Here is a 22,276-nt window from a genome sequence, read left to right as displayed (position 1 = left end):
CAGATGCAGGCAAACATGGGCAGAGCACGCTGTAAACTGCATTGTCACTCATGGAAAATAACTATACAGGTGCTGTTGCAAAACTGATGGGCCAGACAATGAGAAGGGCATGGTGGCCAATGGATTCACAAACAGGAAAAACAGAGAATGAGAAATAGATTATTCTGTGGCTGTATCACTATCTGAAACCACTATATATTAATAATATGAAATGTTTTAGTCCCTTTATCTTATGTTTTTTTAAAAAAGAATATGGAGAGTAGTTATGCAACTGAAAATAAAAATCAGATTTATTGTTTGATAAAAATAGCTATGGAAACACATTAATAATGTTTTATTATCTGATTTATCTTAAAGTCTCTAACCATTTGTAGTGATACAGAGGCACATAAACCCATGGCTGTGTTGAGGTGACTTTAGGTGGGTTAAATATTTCAATAAAATTCAGTATAACCATATAATAACCGGCTTTTCTATAGACAACATTTAGGCAAATCACTTCTTTATAAATCTGTTTAATGAATTACCATTATTTTTGTTTCTAATCCATGGATTTTTTATAAATTAAAACAAAGGATTTCAATACATTGTTGCTAGATGTCAGAACAGTTACTGATGGCTGACAAATGGGTGTTTGTTACTTGATCTTGGGAAAATCAGCTTGTGTGTCTAGAAGGGCAGATGGTATCTGTTGACCTTCTGCTCCTAGTAACAGCTGTTGTGTTGGAGCCATAACATATATTTTCTTCTGTGCTTGTTACTTTTTCAAATGAAAAGCTTGACCTGCTTTAAAATAGGCAAAACTCTTATAACCCTATTGGCCTCAAGTTCATACAGCTTCACCTCATTCACTAAGCTAGGTAAATTTGCTCTTTGCAAAGTGATTTTTCATGTAACTTAGTAAAGAGGGTGAAGTTGTGTCAATTTTGATTATCATGTGTAACCAAAATCTATATCACACGCTGCTAAAAATATATAGCTATTTAAATAAAATGCCCTATCATACCAGAAAATACACTGTGACAGATAAAGGATGATGACAATAAAAACGGTTGATATTCACAGCCCCGTCTACTGTCCAAAATTAGGAGATAAACCTCTATTTTGTTAGATTTTCTGTGATCGTGATGACACTTTTAAGATGACACCATTAAGGTGTGTTCATTGTTACCATGGTAACGTTTTTTAATGTGACCTCTCTAAAACCATCTCTTGTGTCTGTATATAACCAAAGTACTTTCTAATTTTGGTTTTTATGTTTAATTTGATTCGATTAAGAAAACTTTATACTGATAAATTATACTTATTTTATCAAGCAGGAATATTTCTTGCCCTTTTTAAAAGTAATACCTGGACTACATGCTCTGCTGCCCTTTAGAGGTACAGCTTTATATTTACTTTTGAACAGCCTAACCCTGAGATCACCATTGACAATACATGCCAGTCTTCCAACCCTGTTATTTTGTGCCAATGTCTATGGAGGAGCCTGTTATACAGTGGTAATTGATTGGATCTTTTTTTATTACTCCCAAAATTAACAAGTCCCAGAACTACCTTCATGGTATAAAGCTATTCCTCCCCCAACCATTCAGCCCTACTACCCTAGCATGGCCTATGGTTACTACGGTTACTATGCCATAGGCCTATGCCTATGGTTACTCTAACAGAAGATTTCTTCCCAAACTCCCTATAAATATTGTACCAGCATATCAGACTGAACATAAACCAGCATATATAGGCACCGCATGGAATGAACAATTGGGCCTCACTGAGGATTATAATGTTCTGTTTAATTTATGATAAACTCAAACACCTAAAAATGTTTATGAAAATGCCATGGCAATGGTTTGCAAAAGTCTGATTTCCTGTAATGTCACTGTTTTGACAACATATAATTGACTCAGATTTTTTTAGCTTCTTAGTAAAATTTGATCTATGAGAAAAAAATTTGAAGACCTAGCCTAATCCACCATTTGTTAAAATGTATGTGAAATAACCCAAGCATAAATTAAATGTCTGGTCACCTAGGAACAAAAAATAAATACTATGAATTTACTCACTATATAAGCAAAAATTCTCTTTATTTTAGGAGTTATTTGCATGTAGTATGGAACATTTAGAGATTAGAATACAAAGTACTATTATGATGCATATCCACAGTACACAGCACAAGATAAAAGCGATCATATACTTCCACCTGCTGTCTAATAATATTTGCCAAAACTTCCCTAAACTAGAAGAATTTAAAAACATTTAGCTTTGTTAAATCAGATTGGAATTGTCATTTCATTTATATTTACTCCTGCTAATAGGAAGAAGAAACTCTCAAACTGCACTGAATGTGGTTGTTATGTCGGGTAAATGGGTAATTTTCTGGTTATGTTGATGAAATGATTTATCACTAATGTATATTTAGCTTGGCCATTTCCTAATTAACTAAATAGTAAGTAAAGTGATTACATATATATGAGGACTGAAAAACTTTTATTAGCAATATGAAGACATACCCCCATATTTAGTTTACTGTTTTTACTGGATGCCTGTATGGTGAGCTACACTGATCCCATTTGCTTGTTGCCACTGAGTACTTTACTCCTAAATTCCAGCACCAATTACTTTAAATTAGGAGGAACTCAGAAGACTTAGCCATATATGGTAGGAAAACAATGGTGTAATTTTTTTAACAGCTACATGGTAACGTGCTGGTACATCAAACTTGCAAGGACAACTAAACCGCATCCCCGGGGAGGACTCTAAAAAAATCTTAGTGGGCCATATTGGGAGGGTTATTGTAGTGCAGGCAAATTATTTAGTTATATGTGCATGGGTTCCATATGCTTAAACTTTGATTGCAGATTCCAATAATAAATACTTGTATACACATTTGATAGCACAGTTTATGAGTTTTTAGACCTGTTGCTTTACTTGACACATTGTTTAGTAAGCCAGTCTCATAGGTAATATTGTAAAACTGCTTCTTAGGTAAAATATTGACATATGCATACCTTTGTAAACAATTTAAAACAGAAGTCACAAAAAAGTCTTACTTAGTTGTTTAAAGCAGTGGCCGCCAACTGGTGGACCGTGGCTCTGGCTTAGATTTTAGATTTAAAAAATCTACTCCAATTGCTTTTTATGCATTGCACTTTCTGCAGTATTTTTGTTCTTTTGCTTTTTTTGTTATATAAATGAAAGACAGATCCACCAGTAAGTTTGATTCCCCTCATTTTACCCTAAAATATGATAATAAAATCCTTCTGAAAACAAAAGCATATATGCTTTTTTTAAAAATCAAAAAATTTTTCTGCTTTCTTACCGTCAAACATTCGGGTGGCTGTTCTTGTTTCACCTGTAAAGGAAAAATAAAAACAAGGGATCAACGTAACATAGTTCTGGACTAAAGCTGCTTGCAGAGAACCACAAATGTTCATTCAGGTCCAAATCTAGCTTTAGCTCTGTTCCCCAGTGATTCTCTGTCATCCCTCCTCAGTACAGCCATTGACAACTGCTTCTTATTCCTATTGGGAGGATGCAACGAGATGCCCACTGAATGTCTTTCCCTTTTTTGACTACTAAGCCGATTTAGGAGGTCAAGAAGGCACACTAGGCCGGACTCTCTCTCTCGCTGATGGCTCCGCCTCCCACCAGGAACGCCCCTGAAAGGAAATCGCTTTCCTCCACAATGCATACGGAGGAGAGGGAATGTCCCCTTACCCCGGCGGCGGAAGTGTTAACACCGGCCCCGGTAATTAGGGAAGGGAGGCATAACAAGGAGGCTAAGAAGCAGCGGGTTGCCAACCCCAGATCGACCAGGGGGTGTTAGGCCGGAACGGACTACTGGCTAGGCGGTATCTGGCCTAAAGGCCGGAGGTTGCTGACCCCTGCCTTAGAACGAACATTACTATCTGTAAATCACTCACTGCATTCAAGCAATATGATCTAGCATCTGTACATATCTTAGGTCCTAAATGTAATATTTTTGAAAATGTTGGTCTTTCATTGATAATAAAAACTAGCATATGAGGTTGCCTTCTCCTTTGAAAGGTTGGTGTTGATAATTACAGAAACATTTATATGCAGTAAGTGTTCTGAGTAATGTATAGAGATAAAATAGGAAGATACTAAGGGATACTCTTATATGCAGTAAGTGTTTCAAGTTTTGTTTACTGAGAGACGCATGAACTTCTCCAAAGCTATTTGCTAAAATGTTCATCATATAAAGTAAAAACAATAATATAGATATAATTAGCTTTATGGCATTTGTAACTAACAATTGAATTTGATGAGTACTAAAAAGTATTTAAAATATAGGAGTTATAATATTTTAGCATGGTGTTAAAAAAGCAAGTAAAATAAAACAATGCTATAGGATAGATCCACAATGTTGAAGTATGCATATACTTACTGGACACTTTTCTTTTAATTTTTTTCCTTTCTGTTTTGCTTCTTTTTCTGTTTCTCGAACGAGCTGTTTGATGAATCCACCAGGAATGACTGAGATCAGAGGCGGAGGAGATGTAGCTCTTGGCCCCTTATCCTCCTCCTTGATCTATTTATGTATAAAACAAAATCTGTTAGCTTGCAATCCAGTTTCTGCTTCAGTAGGTTTGATTGTTCCATGCAATGTGTAGTTTCAGAAGTAGGGAAGCTGCTAAAGTTTCACCAAATTTTCCCCAGTGCACACAGCACACAAGATAGGCCTATTATATGTATGGCAAAAAATGCCTATGATTAGTAAATGTGTATAACTGCTGCAACCAGAAGCAATGCTTTGAGGCTTATGATAAAAAATATTTGTAATTAGGACATTCCTGATGTACCGATCTTTTCAATTGTCATTCCCATAGTTCATTTCTTTAAAAAAAACATTGCTTCTGACTGTCTGCTTAGAGCATTTTTTGTTCACACACTTTCCATACATATTCCCTATGTATGGTTTGATAAAATGTTTATTATTGTCTATTTAAAAAAATAACTAACATAAAGTGCAATTTTTTGTTCATAAAAGCCAAATTAAATGTGTTTATGCATATTCCAGCCAACACTAGAAAATCTAATATTTGCCCCATATTCCAATTCATATATGAGACCAAATGTTTTTATGGTATTATCCTCATGCTGTGAAAAAAGTCAAAATCCAAGGCAAGTGTTATGCTGAAAAAAATGGAGACATTTGCATGGTATTCTTAAAGAGCATACATCAAATAGAAATCTAACCTACATAATAAGTAATACTGGAGTAGCAGTAAAGTAAAGTTAAACATATGATTGATGTTGCATTGTTAAGCCAAAGCAAATATAAGTAGTGTAGGTTAATTGCTAATCTGTTTTAATTCAAAAATGACCCCACTTCAAATTTCTTCATATAGAGATTTAGTAGAAAGATACGAAAGGATCCCCTTTCTGCTGTTGTTTGCTTTATTAGACTTAGCATTTTAATTCAAGTCTATTGGAATGCAAAACGTGTTGCTTAAAGGAGATCAAATGCAGCTTAGAAGGCAGTCAAACACAGGCCAAATGCACCTGACAATGAATTCTAAATGACATATCTCAAACTGATGTCAAACTCATGACATCAAGCAAATCAAAGTCCCATTAACACAGGCCCAAACACTGGTTTGGATGGTGATTTGTCCATTCTAAATAAAGATTCTAATAAGCCCACCACTTTATTGGACAAGTATGTTAGGTTTCACTGTCTCTCCAGGTGAAAGAGAAGCAGTATTTGGGAGACAGATTTAGGTTACATCCCTTTTTAAACCGGTGTTATTTTACAATAAATAATACTTCCATAGCCATATAAAGTTCCCATGCATTATTTAAATGGCTACATGCAGATATTATCAAAGAAGTGAGCTAATACTGAGACTTTCCTTTTGTTCCCACAGTGCTAGGCGTGAGGAGATAGCCATGCTGTTACAATGTCTGGAGGTAACTTGTGGCTTCAGGAGTGATGAACGAAGGGCAAGTGAAACATTAGTCTTCACACTAGACACACAAGATGAGGTGACATGAGGTTGGGGGAAACAAGAAAAGAGAAATGATCAATTAGTAGGCTGCTAAAAATATAAGAATACCATATAAAAATATGACTTGATAAACAGTATTTCCTTTTAGCATGATAAAACATCTACATATAAACATTGCAGCAAAAATGTGACCAGTTGACTTGACCAGGATTACCAGTTAACACAATGCCACCCCCTGCCCTACTAATACTCTACAGATGTAAATCTGCATGTCTACTATGCTTAACTTTGGAAATCTACTTATTTTGTTTAATATATGTATACATTTTATACTTTATTTTTCAGTTTTTTATAACTATATGAATCGCAAAACAAAAGAGACTTCTGGATAGGATTGCAGCCTCTTTAAAACTATTGTATGCTATTAAACCACAATTTTGGAAGATTGTAATATGGATGGATAAAAAATGTGAATAAAAATAATGTATTTCTTAACTGTCAATATCACGGATAATAGGAATTGGAATGTACTTTACCACTAGTACTTTATTGCCTATAGCAGATTCATTTACACGGTAAGTAAAATGCAGAGCAGCTGTAGAAATATAAACCTATAATACATCATATCTATGGATGCAAGAAGTTGGAAACTTACTCCACATTTGTACACTTGCTGCCTTTGCAACAATGAGATGCAGGAGAAGAAGATTATAATAGTGACTAATACAGTGTTGCAGGGAATATATAGACAAACCATGGTTCCTGTAAAGGTTGCTCAGGGGATCCTTAAGCCATGAGCAACTTGAAGCTCTCAGATCAGCTACCACTGACATCAATTATATTTTTGGTTATCTCTAAGTCTGGCATTCTTCCCACTGAAAACCAGGCTAATGTATTGTGGACATAAGGAATTATAGCAGGGGTTCCCTAAGGCCTGAAAGTTAATTCAGGGGTTCCCCCATAATAAAAAAGAGGTCAAGAAAGGCTAAGACGGAATGTGCCCCTGCACAGTAAATGTCAAACGTTTCAGTATTGAATTTTGTTCTTTATATTTATTCATATTCTAGTCACTATATTTTTAGTTTTTAGAACTTGGTAAAATGGATGCAGGGCTATATGTTCAATTATAAAGTAGCTATGAAAAAATACTTTTACAGAGCAGTAAAAGGTCATTCACTGCTTGTATGTCTAAAAAGAACTTTCCTCTTGATGGTAAGTATGGGCAGGATAATTAGAAGTAAATGTCAGCCATTCAATTTGCTACGGATATGTTTTCCCTGTGCCCATTACTGTATTTGTCAGCTATGTAAAGTGTTACCAGTAGACCTTCATCTTCATTCAAACCGCAGAACATTTATTGGAAAAGTGCTATGTTAGGAGGACACAATGGACCTCTTCCTTAGGCAGCCATGACGTAAAGAGGTACATTGCGTCCTCGAAACATTACATTTTGGCAGTAAATGTTGTGCTGCTGGAATCAAGGTTTGCTGGTAATTCCTTACATACCCGATGACATAAGTAATCAGAAGGTAAGCAAAGCTAAATCAAAATGGACAAAAGTGTTCGGAATCGTATGGTAGACAATACCATACAATACAAGCCAGTCAATTCGGTACCAAAAAGGGAAGAGTGTCATAAAAGTTTTTATAGACTGTATTTGACTCAGAGCCTATATGTGCCAGTGCATTTTGTAATCAATTCCATTCTTAAGGGATCAATGTATATTTGCTTGTGCAGCATTGCATGACTCATTGAAAGCATCCACCAGCTGCTGTACATCATGTGTAATCCTAATAAGACTCAATAGAACATAAATGACTTATTACCACTGGTGGCTGATTCACTATCATTCTACATTTACACCCAATAGACTTCAATAAATCCTAAAATAGATCTAAACCCTAACTGATAGACAGTATGTTTTCCAAAGCACTGTGGATTATAAACAATACCTAACTTTTTTCTATAAAATACTGTTCTCACATCTAATCTATTTTTCATCTCAGTAGTACTGATCTTCACCAGCCTATTTCAGACATGATCACACACAATCTAATTCTAATAGAATCTGCAAATGACAATACGAGTCTGATTTTCTCATCAAAACAGTGGACCAAGCCTGTATAATATGTGTCGGAAAAGCCAAGGGCAGAATTGGGAAATAGTTGCTTCCCCAGGAAATGAATGAAAAAACAATTTCATTGAAAGATTTTAATGAAAGCTACAGAGTTTAAAAGATTAAAAAACAACTTTTGAAAAATTATTAGTGTGATAAAACTTTTATGAGATTTTAACAATTGGGTCCCATGTCTACTTTAAGTGATTAATAGCTGAGGCTGTGATAAAGTTTACCCTATTATTTATACATGTAGACTGCAGTATAAGAAGACCCTCACCAGTTTCCGATAAAAGGCTTTTTATAGTTTATAATGTAGATAGATAAATAGTCATTTCTCAGTACATGTAGACAGCAGGAATCATGGACATTAATGATAAATGGGATTGTATCCTGCAGTGCAGAACATTGGATCATTTATAGATTAGCTGTGATTTATCTATACCATTTGCGTGCACACTTACTGGAAGCTAAAGCTCAGAATACCATTATATCTCAATGTACACACAGTCCAAGGAAAACAAATAACCATTATTTATAACTAGTATTTTTATAGCTCGGACATGTTACATGGCACTGTACAAAGTCCATAGTCATGTCACTAGCTGTTCCTCAAGGGAGCTCACAATGTCTGTAATATATATAGACATTGTGACAATATTAATGACATATGACAATACTATAGTCATATGTCTTTAATACGGGGAAGACAATTATTTAAACTAACTGCATGTTTTTGGAGGAAACTGGAGTACCCAGAGGAAACCCACGAAAATGAAAATGCCTTCCAGAGCACATAACCTAAATTTTTATTTGTGATTTATACAATAAAAAAGACTTGCCGATTTGTTCTTAATACAAAGTTTAATTTTGTGTAACTGTAATGTAGTGTGCTGTTATGAACGTGCGTTTGTATGAAAGGATTTAAAGTAAAGGGAGTTAGCTATGTTTAATTGGACACATCAGCTTTTCAGCCTGTCCTCAGATCAGACCTCCATAACAGACCCCAAGTGGAGACCTCAGACCCCTACTGTTTCCCTCAGTAACAGACTCCTAGTGCAAACCCATTAGTGAGGGATCCCCAATGATAGACATCCCAGTGCAGACCTTAAAACCAAACCCCTAGACCCAGACCCCCAGTGCAGACCTCCAGGAAAGAGCATTCAATGACCAACCCCTAGTGCAGTCTGCCACATAGGATCCCTGGAAGAGACCCTTCAGAGGTCAGCAGAAAACTCTTACCTTGCTAAATTAATGTCCCAAACTGCTGCTCGCTCCCTTAGACATCTTCTTTTTTGTCAGGATAAAACAAAGTCTTTTGGAAAAGTGGTCACTCTGTTTTGCCCATGGACTTGGTACAGAGAGCAGCCGAGTAGAGGAACAAATGTGCTAAACTTGGGATATTGCCTGTATCTGTGGGACACAGATTACATTGTAAACCCAGGACAGTCCTGTTGAATCAGGGGAAGTTGGGGGGTATTTTTCAATTAATTTGCCCATGTCCATTTACCAGTGTCAGAAGTAAAAAATGCACACATTACTATATACCATAGTATACCATTGTACTTTATATAGTTTGTGCCATATACCTATACTAAATGATGTAATGTGATTTTTGTACTGTTGATATGTCAAAAAAAAAAGTACTCCAGTAGCACATGCACATTTCTGCTGAGAACTTCACAATCTGATAGCTAGGACATAGAAGAAAATGCTGCCTATCAATGCATTAAACTTAATGGATGGAATTTAATGGAAATTTGTGGAGGGTCGGATGTGTCTCTGCCCACATCCACTAGTATAGTTTCACAGAGCAAGTTGACAGAAAATAATAAAATACATTAATAGGGTTAAAAGGCACATGGTGTCAGCCTTTGTAGTAACAGAATTATATTAATAAAATTATTTTGATTGGATTTCCTATTTCCTTTTTCCCAAACAAGTGAATGCATTATAGCTACTAGTGACTAGTGAAGTTTAATTTTGCAAGTGTGCCCTTCAAACACATCCGCTGACAAACAGTAAAGCATGGCATACTTGAGTGTCAAACCTAAAATCACATTATTCCACAGTATGTGAGTCTCTGCCAAGGGGCACAGTGGTGAGACACAAATCTATCTTTAAGGACTTGGCGTGCCCTTCTATAATCCTGCATGACATCAAATCTTAAACTCCTTACAATACAGTTTGCCAACTGCTCATCCTCAGTTAAATGTTACCCAAAGGCTTCCAGTTTTACACATAGTGTATTTTCTATATTTAGAGAGAAAGTTAACCTCTGGCAGATCCAGAAGCTAGTGCTTCATGCAAACAGAACCCGTTGATGAAAACATCTACACCCACACTTGGAAAATAAGCATGATGCAGGGTTTGATGATACAGGGTACACCTGTTACCCTTCCAGATTTCTTCCAATTAAACTAGGTAATCTTATCTACCATGTCCAAAGCATAGGGATTAATTACCTTGCTTGCAAAATGCTCACAGTCTGCAGAACAGCAGATTAAAACAGAGAAGCAAAGTGTATATACATACCGGTAGTTGTTACACTGTTTATTGTGTATGTATTGGCAAAAGTTTTTTGTTGTGGAAAAAGTAGAAAAGAGTTAAACACAATGTGAGGTTATTATTTTTCTGTACTATATTTACTATAGAAGTTATTTAATCTAACTTTCTGTCCAAGAATCAAAACAGAAAGTTAAAGGAAAAAATTACAAAGGGAACTCATCTGTAAAAGAGTTGCCTGTAGAACACCTGTCCTTAAAAGATTTTCAGACCCTTTTTGTTCTGCGGACAGCTCTTAAAATTTTGGATAGGCTCTCGAGTGATCCAGCAAACCTGGAATGGATTTCTTCAAAGTAATTTGCTAGCAAATGTTTTGAATCATGGACCAGATCCATTACAGGTTTGCTGGATAACCCACAGCTCCACTAATGCCAGTGTATCATCTCCAGCCTTGGAGAGCTTTAATAAATCAGGCCCATATCCTCAAGTGGTCCATGAACAGCAATGAAAACTTAACACTGCCTATTTTAATCAAAACTAAAAAAATAGATACATTTTATGTATTCTATGTGGTTCCTACTATGGAAGAAAAGGAAACAGGTTTACTTTAACAGCTGTTAACACAGCAGCTTTCACTTTTCACCATTTTCCTTCAATCACATGGAGAAGTTAGGTGATTCTGTACCACACTTCTTTTCCTTATTGTGACCGAGCTGGTGCTTGGCAATTGGCCAACACAATATTGTCACATGGGGCAAGTGGAAAATTCTCAGCCCTGTACAAGATCCAGATCCCTAACTTATATAGATTTTTTTTCCTAGAACAGAGGTAGCAAAGTAAAGGCAACTGTGTGAGTCTGCATTAAAGTAAATAGCAAGAGCACAAGTTCATCTCAAACATGATAATGCCATATTTCTAAAACAAAAAAAGTTGCCCCCTCTTCCTGAGCAATAATAAAAACTAATAAAAAAGAAAACCTTATTATTTATTAAGTATAATAATAAAATGCAAATTCACAGCCCTGTACAGACTACAGTACCAAAACACATACAAAGCAAAATTGCCATGATGCAATAATAAATAAACACATTGTAGGTTATATGCGTTCTTTAGCATGGAGCTGTCTCGGTTTGGTGGTATTGCTGTTTACCCTAATTAAAATTGTAGCACATTCAGATCATAGTGCAAAGGCTGATACACTGAGATGCTAGCTTATTCTCAAATACATGAACGTACTGCTAGAATCTTCTTTCCAATTTTGCAAAAGGATTGATGAAGTAACAAGCTGCAAAATACTTGTTTCTTTTACACCTAATAATAACAACTCTGGAGATTGGCCAATAGGTTAGAAAATCTTTGCACTACAACAATAGCTCTGATGGAGAAGAGAGATAACTATTACTCCCAATGGAAGCCAGCAAAGAACATAGAGCACCCAGTCACCATGAAAACTATTTGAAATAAATGCATTAAAGTTGTATATGCCAAAACAAGACTTCAGAAACTAAGATACTCAAATTATTTAATTTGCTACATCCATTTAATTTCTACTACATGAAAGCGCAAAAAAGAAAATGAAGAATATGTGTGGCATTGCACATATGTACCATAACATATATTCTTCAACTAAACACACTAGCTACTGCAAAAGACTAAACACTCTAGGCTTGCCCTACCTTGGATAAAAACTGAAAAGTCAGTGAATATTTCTCCATCAGTGACTGGCCAATGTCATTAGGGATGAGCGAAAAGGCCTCTGCCAGTCTTGCAAAAACATTTCCTTGAACTTCTGATGGGTCCCCGAAATTTCGGAATTTCCGGAAGAGGAAATTACAGGATGATTCCCACGGCTGCATTTGTTGATGAGCACAGCTGCTTGACTCACACTGACAGGAGGAGTACCGTGGCTGTTCTCATCAATGAATGCAGCCATGGGCATCATCTTAAGAAAAGGAAAATACTGATTACGCTTGAGCTGTCATCAGGGTTTACCTTTCCTCAGCCAATCAGAGAACACTAGAGGGTATGAATGGGGAGCCTTGTCCTCATTTACCTTCTAGTGCCCGAGGATCGCACACGCACAGGAGGATTCCCACAGCTGTGCTCATGAATGAATGCAGCTGTGGGAATCATCACAGGATGATTCCCACAGCTGCATTCATTCATGATCACAGCCGCCGTACTCCTGTGTTCTTGGATAGATAATCTCTATTCAAGAACACATACTACAGTTCTGGTAGGGCTGCAGAAGCAATCAGGGGAGCAGAGCTGTCAGCTCTGCTCTCTTGATTGCTCTTGCAGGTCCCTGAAAAATTTGAATTCGATGGCCGAATTCACAAGGCGTTCTTGCTTACATGTTCAGTAAGCGAGAAAGGCCTGATTCGCCGAGAGATCGAATTTACAAATCTCGCTCACTCATCCCTAAATCTCATGAAAAAAATATGAGTTTTCATTATTCTTTATTAGGTGAAAATGTTCTTATGGATATAAGCAACTTTGCTTTAAAGATCAGTCATCAATAAGAAGATAGGAGTTTGTAAGATCCAATAATTAATCCATAGTGAAGTTATTACAAAACATCAAGTTTATTTACACAGCACATCTTTTGGCATGTTATTTAATAGTAAAGAGGATACAATGTCTACTGAACCACTACCCATGCTGAATGAAAGTTTACATTTTACAATTTTGTAGCTATTTGAAGGTAATTGCTCTTTCCCTACTAAAACAGGAATATGATGGCATTATTAAAATAGGAAAAAGTCCAGTCTCTCGAAAAACCACCAGGGGCCTGTGCACTAAGCTTTGCAAAGGTCTAAGTAAACTCCTAAGATTACTTTGATAGAAAGATCAGACTGTAAATTGAGAGTTGTATAATGATGGGCTACCAATTATAAAAAATAAAATAATACATATCATATATACATACATATTCAGATATTAGAAATGGATCACCACTAAAAAAAAAAACAAAAAAAACAGACAACTAGAAGTGACGTTAAGAAATCATTTTTGGAATTGCTGTTTCACAAAACTAGAATATACTGTGAATAATCTTCATTCTCAGTTATGGACTGTCATTTCTCTAAATTATTTACTTTGTTAATATCTTTAGCATTTATACTTTAGACACAATTCACAGTGTAAACACCATGAACTTTACAAATCCTCTTTTGTAACTTACGCTCCATTTATTAAAAAAAGGGAAAGACCTAATAAATACTGATAAAATAATATACTTAATTGTCATGAAGAGTTTAATCTGTGGTGTTCATAAATGCATTCTGTAAAAACCACAACAGTGTGTATGCTATGGAAAAGATATGGATAAAGATATGGATACTTTATACTGATGTTACATGATTGGATTCTTCAGTATGGGTCGATGTGTTATTCCTAGACAAATGACATGGCACAAGCATGACATCACTCATGGCACCAGAAATTGACTTGATACCACAGTGTCATGCACTGAAATAAAGTCTGAGTATTGTGAAAAATCACTGCCATTAATAATGTTCCTCATCAGTACTACCCCTTCATACTGATTACATATCCTTCTCTGGTGTTTGTAGCATCATACTTTGTAATTTTAGCACTGTAGATACATCAGGTTACTACGCACGATAACGTGAGCAGCAACAGTACATAATTCTCTTCTATGAATATTTTCTGAATGAACAGAAAAAAAGATAAAAATAAATGCATGTCTGATGGCAACGGAAGCATTAAGCAAATCTGTTGTTTTGCCCTGCATTGGCAATACACAGGTTTACACTGATTATATCACATTAATGTAGAGTAACTGAAATCCCAGTGTATTACTTCTCTGTTACCCTCTGCTGTCATAGTAAATTATGTGCTGATGTAGATATCTCTTATCTCTTGCTCCTTTGCTTTAATAAGATAAGCAATACAGTTGCATGATAAATGGCTGATAAGAAACATTTACTTATCTTTCTTGCATTGAGCATTGCCTGGTTAACCTGCTGGAATCTAGTAAAAAGCCTGAAAATACCAGGTATAGAGGAAACCATGGTTTTCTCCCCTTGTCTCCTACTACATAGCACCCAACGACTTAATCAGTGTTAGTGGGAAAAGAATGACAAGCTCTATGTAACTTACACAACAGTTTTAGAAGAAACTTTGGTGTCCAAGGGATCAGCAAACTACTTAACTTTTCACCTAACTGTCCACAAACTACCCAGCATTGATTGCAATGTTCAACAATACCTATTATATATATTTGAATAGATACCATATAACAAAACATACACCAGAAATTTAAAAGAATGCAGAGAGTGCAAGTGCTAATCTAACCTAACAAACTTTACATACCATGAAACGCCAGTAGATTCTAAAGGAAGTTACTTTTTCAGGCCACCATATTCAGGTAGGATACATTGTGGAATGGCACATACATAATACATATCTAGCCCTAACATGCACTCAATCCTAGTAAAAAAAAACATTTACAAAAACATGCTTTATAAAAGTGACTAATACTACTGCAAAGAGACGGGACTCTGCTATACTGTATACCTCTAGCACCAACATCTCATATTTTTATTAGCAGCATGAAAATAACTATTTACAGGGTCTTCTAATAGCCTTTTCTAATAGACTACATTCATCACCTTAACTAAATTACCAGTTTTGGATGGTAAATGATAGCACAATGCAAATTTAAATCTAAAATCAGATTTCACCTATGAAGCAGTCAGAACAATAAAAGATAATTGCCAACTGATTGCCATGAATTGGATCACCATGCTCATTATCACTAATTCTCTGAAAATAATACATTGGTTGGCAAGCAGAGCAGTTATGGAGATAAAGTGGGCCATTTACAGTATCAAATAAGATATGACACTACAGAGGTAAAACTCTCCCACAGAAGGTTACTGCAACTGAAACGTATATATAGATAATAGACAAATAGTTACATATAAAAATAAGAAAATGTAGGCCAATATTAGGCTTGCAGATAATATGTTATGCATTTTAATAAAGTCTTCCCATGATGTCAAATTTTCATGCTGACCTGGGGGGTAAAAACATGCAACATATGCATATATAGACACATTGCTAGTGTGGGTGAACAGTCATTACTTTACTAAATCTTTGTTGATAATCCAGAAAGTTGGAACAAAATGGCTGTATGGCACCTGGCAGCTCATCTGTTATAGCAATGAAAATCTTTATGGTCTTAGGAGTGACCTCCGATCATTGCAAATTCCTAAAAAAGCAAACTGAATGGTTGCATAAAGAAAATAATAAATGCTTCTAACCTATCCTTAGTCATAGTGATAAAATAAAACATGACAGAGCTACTTGCTGTATTCATCTTCATTAGTTCTGTATTAATGAGGAGATTGTGGCATGCGCAATGTGTGTATTGCTCTCACATGAGTTATATGGGACAATGCTTCACACCTAAATACCAGTTTGCTTTCCTATACACGTTCTTCATGAGTCCGCAGTTTGGCCAGTGGCAGCTACTCTTACTTCAAGGATTGCAATAACAGTCTGTTAGCTCTACTCTAACAAGCAGGTCAGCTGCCAATTTTCCAATCATTAATACTTGGTCAGCAATTCAAAACCTGGTAGTGTTCTTCCCAGACCCTTTTAGCCAGATGCACCATTCAGCACTTTTCAGTAACCACCCAGCTGTTTGTGAGTGGTTACTAAAAGTTGGATCACAATACAGGGGATGCCACCCACCTACAATTTATTCCCACCCAGCATAAAAAAAATCTGGGTTAAACACTGCCTAGACATATATTTGTATAATTTTCTGTCTTGCTGGATGTAGGGTAGAGTTGGGATGATTCAAAGGACCCACTGGAGTTCCCAAACTTTTGAACCTTCATAAACACAACATAGCTTGTGTACCTTTCTTTTTAAAATGTACCAACATGTCCAGTCAATTCGGTCCTAAAAATTGTCTACTTAAATACATGAAATACAAAAGTTATTCTTAGAAGATATTACCACTAGCCGAAACCTTGTGTGACCCTCACCCCTACTAAAATATAAATGGATCATATGGAATTATGTAAGTAGTGACAATACCCTAGACAAATCCTTATCTGATATCCTTGGTAACATTTCAGCATTTTGCCTGAATTATTAGCATTTTATAATATTATTATAGTATATGGTTGCCATCCTGTCTTACTTTCCCATGGCTTGTAGTGGAGCAATTCTTAATACACAGGCAATGAATGCATATAGTATTTACACTGGTGCCCAGGATGCTTAAACCCCATATTTTAGGCAAAAAGCACATCATTTTCAGAAATTAATTTACATTTTACTTCCTTTCATCTTAAAATCAATGTATTTACAGTATTCTTTGAATAAATGAATATCCTTTATTTATTGGCAAAAGTAACTTTGCATTTCATGTCTGCTAAAAAATCATACATCTTGGCGACTTTGTGTATTTGGAGTTTCCATTTTAAACAAAACGTAATGGTTTAATATTACCTATAATAGTAATTTTGACCACAGGCTTTCTATCTTTGCCATATGGAATGCATCAAAATGTCAGAACTAAAGATGCTCAATTAGCCATAACGGTACAAATGATGAGAATGTCCTTCAATCTAGCCAAAGTACAGAAAGCAGAACCCCTTAACCCTGCCACTTGTATATGACCAGGTAATGAGTATTCTGTATATCGTAATCTGCTTGGATTTACTGTCTTCAGCGCAGTTGCAGTGTTTCTTTAACAGCATTCAAAGACCACTAATTGATTTCACTTGTTGCTTGGAAGTGAAAACACAGTAAGATTCAAGCTCCCAATGGGGCTTAACCTGGCATCCATTAATTCCCACTTCCTGCTTTACTGGATTCTCATAGCAAAAACATAAAACTGAATAAGGTCCCTGTGGTTGTTTGAGTTCTGATGACTATGTCTGAGTAAAGCAAGTGCAAATCACGTGAGATCAGGCCAATTAGAGCCACTGGCAGTTTCTTTTTTTTTGTGTTTAGTAATCTGTGTCTGAATAAAGAAATTATCCTTTACTTCTTTGAATAATATGTCCTGTAGACTCCAACTAAAATATGATATCTTTACAATGTGAGAGAGTTCCCTTCCATTGAAGGAATGGCAACACCTCATTATTGTGGACTTGCTCTCACTTCTATTACCAGTGACACTGGTCATCAGGATAGTTAGAGAGACTCAATCTCCATCCCCAAAGGGTTCTTCATCGGGGCAATTTTACATTATTATAAGAGAATTATATTAATAGGTGACACATTTGTACCCCAAATTTTTGTGGTGGTTTGTCCAGGTAGATCCCATTGTTTTAAGATGCAACTTTCAATAACTTGCAGTTGCCCTGCCTTTCAAAATAAACTCTACCGTGCACAGGAGTTATTAACCTCCCTAGCGGTTCATTTCTTTCCGGTTTTATATGTCTAAAAGCGGTACATTGTTTTTCATGAAAATTTATTTTACAGTATAATATAATAGTATGAGTATAATAAAGTTTGAAACACAAAATTATGTAAAAACAATAAATTGAATAAATTAAAAAATCTATATATTTAAAAAAAAATAAAAAAAAATATTTTTTTTTAAATTAAAAAAAAATACATATTATACGCATACTATTATATATACTGTAAAATAAATGTTCTTGAAAACAATGTACTGCTTTTACACATATAAATCCAATGTATTGCATTCAGTACAGTTATTTTGTATTAAATGCAATACAAATAGATTTTGAATTTCCCGTCCCACCCCACCGGCAACTAACACACCCACCAACAAGGGAGAAGGAAGGGGACAGACATCGCGGCGATGGACGACGCGGGAAGCCGGTGGGTCAGGTAAGGGCTGTATTAGACTATCTATTACTTTCCATAGGTTTAAATACCCCGAGTGTGACCGAGGGTTACCGCTTTCAGCAACTTTTTTCTACCCCGAGTCACACTCTGGGTTACCACTAGGGAGGTTAAGTCCAAGTTTTTACTGTTGGTAGATCATTTTGACTTGGTATTTTAAAAATAGTAGCTCACAAGCCAAGAAAGTGTGGGAAACCCTGATCTAACATCCAAGCTTTCAACTCTCAAGGTGGCTGCATTTACACTCTTTCATTATTGGCCATGTTAACAAGCCCATATGGGGAGCAACAGAAAATCCAACTGAAATTCCAGTCCATTAACACACTACATCTAAATTATTATATATATATATATATATATATATATATATATATATATATATATCAATTTATTTTGTATGTGTTATTTTGACCATAGACATGCACATTTGTAGGCTAGGATAAGGGACATTGAAGAGTACCCTGGTTAGAAAGAGATGAGCCCAAATAAATATTCTGTATTTTGTAAGCATATAGGGGAGAATTTCGAAGCAACTTTCTTGTTCTAAGGATATCTAAGATTGGAATTATTCTTCCTGTTGGGAGAGGGAGTGAAGGGAAATTTCCTTAAACATACAGGTGGCAATAAAATATCCCAGTATGAGCTTTATCAGATCCATAACTAAAATGCTTCATCTATGCATGCACTTTAATACATGATGAATACAGCAAAATTTTATTGTTTTATTAATATTTTTACTTTATTTTAGCATTTTGTATATTATGCTGCAATTGTAGATTCCTCCTATTCTGAAGGTAAAGTTAGGTTGAGGCACTAAACTAAAATGAATAAATGATTTGCCTATAAATTATTTGTCATTCTTGTGTTCTCCTCTGTTCCACTTTATAGTGTGATATGAGGTGAGCATTGCAGCTTCCTCTTTGCCTTCTCACTGGTACACCTAATCACACAGATAGATCAGGAGGTATGAACTCTTTACTCCTGTAAGCATGTAAGCATTGTAACAGAATCTATATTCACAAACTGCATATTTGTTTTTAGTGGATGCAGGAGAGTTAAATCTCCTAACATTTTCTTAAATATTTTGTAAGTGAATGAAAATTGACAGAAAAATAAGTTGGGTAGAAGGAGTGCTACACTTTGCTCTTTCCTGCTGAACTCTGTGCTCCGAACATCCAATACATTGCTTTCATTCCAGCAATGTCAACACCCCTGTTATGTCAAAGAGACCATGCAGTCTCAGGCAGGCAAAACACCAAAAAGTCAATGGAAAACTCAAACACGAGGTAGTCCCAGAACGACCACAAGAGCAACCCATAGGCTGCTAGAGGGTAAGATACAAAGGGTCAAAACTAGTATTTCCCCAGCATCGCACAAGACCTCTCAGTATTCATCTAGTAAAAGCAAAGCAGTATAAAATGTGAATATCTACACTAAAAGAAGGAAAAGTTAGAGGTTTTATCAGAATTGCTATATATTATACTGGCCATATACAGGTCTATATTATACTGTCTATATACAGATCTGGGTAATTTATGTTGATTTCACAAATATCTGACAGGTTTTAGAATTATTTTTAACCCATGCCTATGTGAAATTATCTTCACAGCTCCTTACTGGAGTGGATACACTTTCATGGGAGAACCTGGATAATCCACCAAACCTGGAAAAGATTTAATGAAACTCATTAGTTATTAGTTGGTAAATGTTTTCAGTCCTCAACCAGATCCATTCTAGGTTTGTTGTATTACCCAGGTTCTCCTATGATAGTCTATCTTCCCCACTCCTGGAGAACTTTATTAAATCAGGCCCAATGGATATACTGGGAACACTCTGTGCTGAGATCATCCATCACGGTGGTACAAGATTTGTTTGGGAGCTCCATCAAAAAATAATAGAACATGTTTCAATGAAGCTGCAGATCTTCAGTAGATCTCACAAAATTTGTAAGACACTAGGAAATAATATTGTTGTCAAGGTCAGGCGTCAACGTCATATCTAACAACTTCTTGTTCGCACCTAACAATTTCTACGACTTTTGGAGTACCTGACCTGGGTACATGATTTTAGCCAAAAAAAGCCCAATACAGTCAGAACTGTAGAGATCAGTTACACAGAAAGTATTTAATCCATTTAATCAGCATGCCAACCAAAACATTGAAATTATCAGTTGGAGAGGTCAGTAACTGCAGGCTCAATATTTTTCTCAGGACAGATTACCTGAGCACTATCTGTACATCTGTAGCATGAGGCTGTGTTGTCCTTGTACGTTCTGTGATGATTGGCTGCTACCAGTAAATTGACCCTTAATGGCGGCTCATCAGCAAAAAAACCCAAGACACTCAAACATCACCAGTCTATCATGAACAGCCTCATGCTGTACTTATTTACCCTCCTAGTATGAATGTAAAACACTACTGGTAACAATGTCATTTTAAAAAGAAATCCAAGGTAGAGCTATTGCTACACCAAGAGGAATACTGTAGGACTTTTTTTATGTTTATGATAAATGCATGGTCTGCAGGAATTCATCATTGTGGATGGCTCAAAAACAAATCAAGGGAAAATCTATGTGAATCCATCCTGTACAGTGAGATTTAGGATAGTAGAAGTGATTTGCAATTTACTAATTTCTACTTGTTAGTTAACAGGCTGTGCTAAGGTCCTGTTATTTTTATAATCAATTCTCCAATTTATGGCCAGCTTTATAAAAAGAATTGTGTAATGTAGTTGATCATGAAAAAAACAATACACAGATATTTACAAGGACACACAGACCAAAAGCAAAGCTGGGAAATCCAGGGGAGTGTTGTTGCCTTTGGAAGTTTATAAGGGAGTAAATGGGCACCTGTCGCCAAATGAGAGGAAGCACATGCTTGTGAAATTTACACTATGGGCCTAATTTAGGTGCTGACATTGCCAGTGGGGGTGAGCTTTGTTATTTCCCATCTGCAGATAATGCTTTTTCTATAGGCTCAAGGCTGTCATCAGTGAACACTTGGATTGTGTTTGGGATAGAGCTAATGTGAAAGAATGATAATGATAAATAAATAAAAAACTGAATTGTTTTAACTGGGTTACTGAGTAAAAAACTGTAAATACATGAAAAAAAATAACTGCTCATTTTACCAACTCCAGTGAGACTTTTCATACAGTATATGTTCCTCAGTTTAGTTGTACATGGGACTCCAGGAACTGTGATAGATTAAAGATGAATAATTTGAATACCTATATACCTGTATGGGAGTTCTATTTGTTCATTGAATTCACCTTCTCACAGCGCCTGCAGCAGTCATGTCAAGGTTTCCTGTGCATCTCATGACTTTCTCATTACCTGTCAGCCATTTCATTTAGAGAGATGTACAACCACCTAGGAGAAGGTCACTGTGTGTCTACACAAATATACAGCGCTGTAATATGTTGGTGCTATATAAATACTGTTTATTATTAATAATAATACTCAATACATGGTGTGGTTACCACTTCTAGACTCTAATTTTTTACTGCTACCCAGAAGTGTTATCTAGGCTTTATCAAATGCTTGTATTCCACTATATTGGCAGTTTTCTAGCATTGGGGTTGTCTTGCCCATTAGCTGGAGGGATTTGTGGAAACACATTCCTCAAACATTAGAAGGCTTCTCTTCAAGTCTATGGAAGTGGTTAAGCAGGTGACTACAATGAGATAGTACAGGGGATGTCTCGGCACGGAAAAATGCAACACAATCTCAGCCCCCAAAAAAAGAATTTTCAATCACTCTAATTTGTTTCAGTGATTGTTCAGCGGTTTCTTCTGCTGAAAAATTAAGAAAGCACTTTTGTAA

General features: G+C 35.9%; 1 protein-coding gene across 1 annotated transcript in view; it reads right to left on the bottom strand.

Moving 5' to 3' along the window:
• Positions 1 to 22,276, bottom strand: part of MYO18B (myosin XVIIIB) — a 262,438-nt gene that overhangs the window by 236,239 nt on the left and 3,923 nt on the right. The window contains exons 2-4 of the mRNA XM_072413906.1: positions 5,876 to 5,988; positions 4,406 to 4,551; positions 3,317 to 3,349 (exon numbers count right to left, since the gene is read on the bottom strand). Of these exons, the coding sequence (XP_072270007.1) occupies positions 3,317 to 3,349; positions 4,406 to 4,551; positions 5,876 to 5,912 (216 nt within the window). The 5' untranslated portion in view covers positions 5,913 to 5,988. The remainder of the gene's footprint in view (positions 1 to 3,316; positions 3,350 to 4,405; positions 4,552 to 5,875; positions 5,989 to 22,276) is intronic.

This window comes from Pyxicephalus adspersus, chromosome 6, assembly GCF_032062135.1.
Source record: "Pyxicephalus adspersus chromosome 6, UCB_Pads_2.0, whole genome shotgun sequence".
NCBI classification, from domain to species: domain Eukaryota; kingdom Metazoa; phylum Chordata; class Amphibia; order Anura; family Pyxicephalidae; genus Pyxicephalus; species Pyxicephalus adspersus.
The sequence above is the reverse complement of the archived record's forward strand: the minus strand, read 5'-3'. Positions and strand labels throughout refer to the sequence as shown.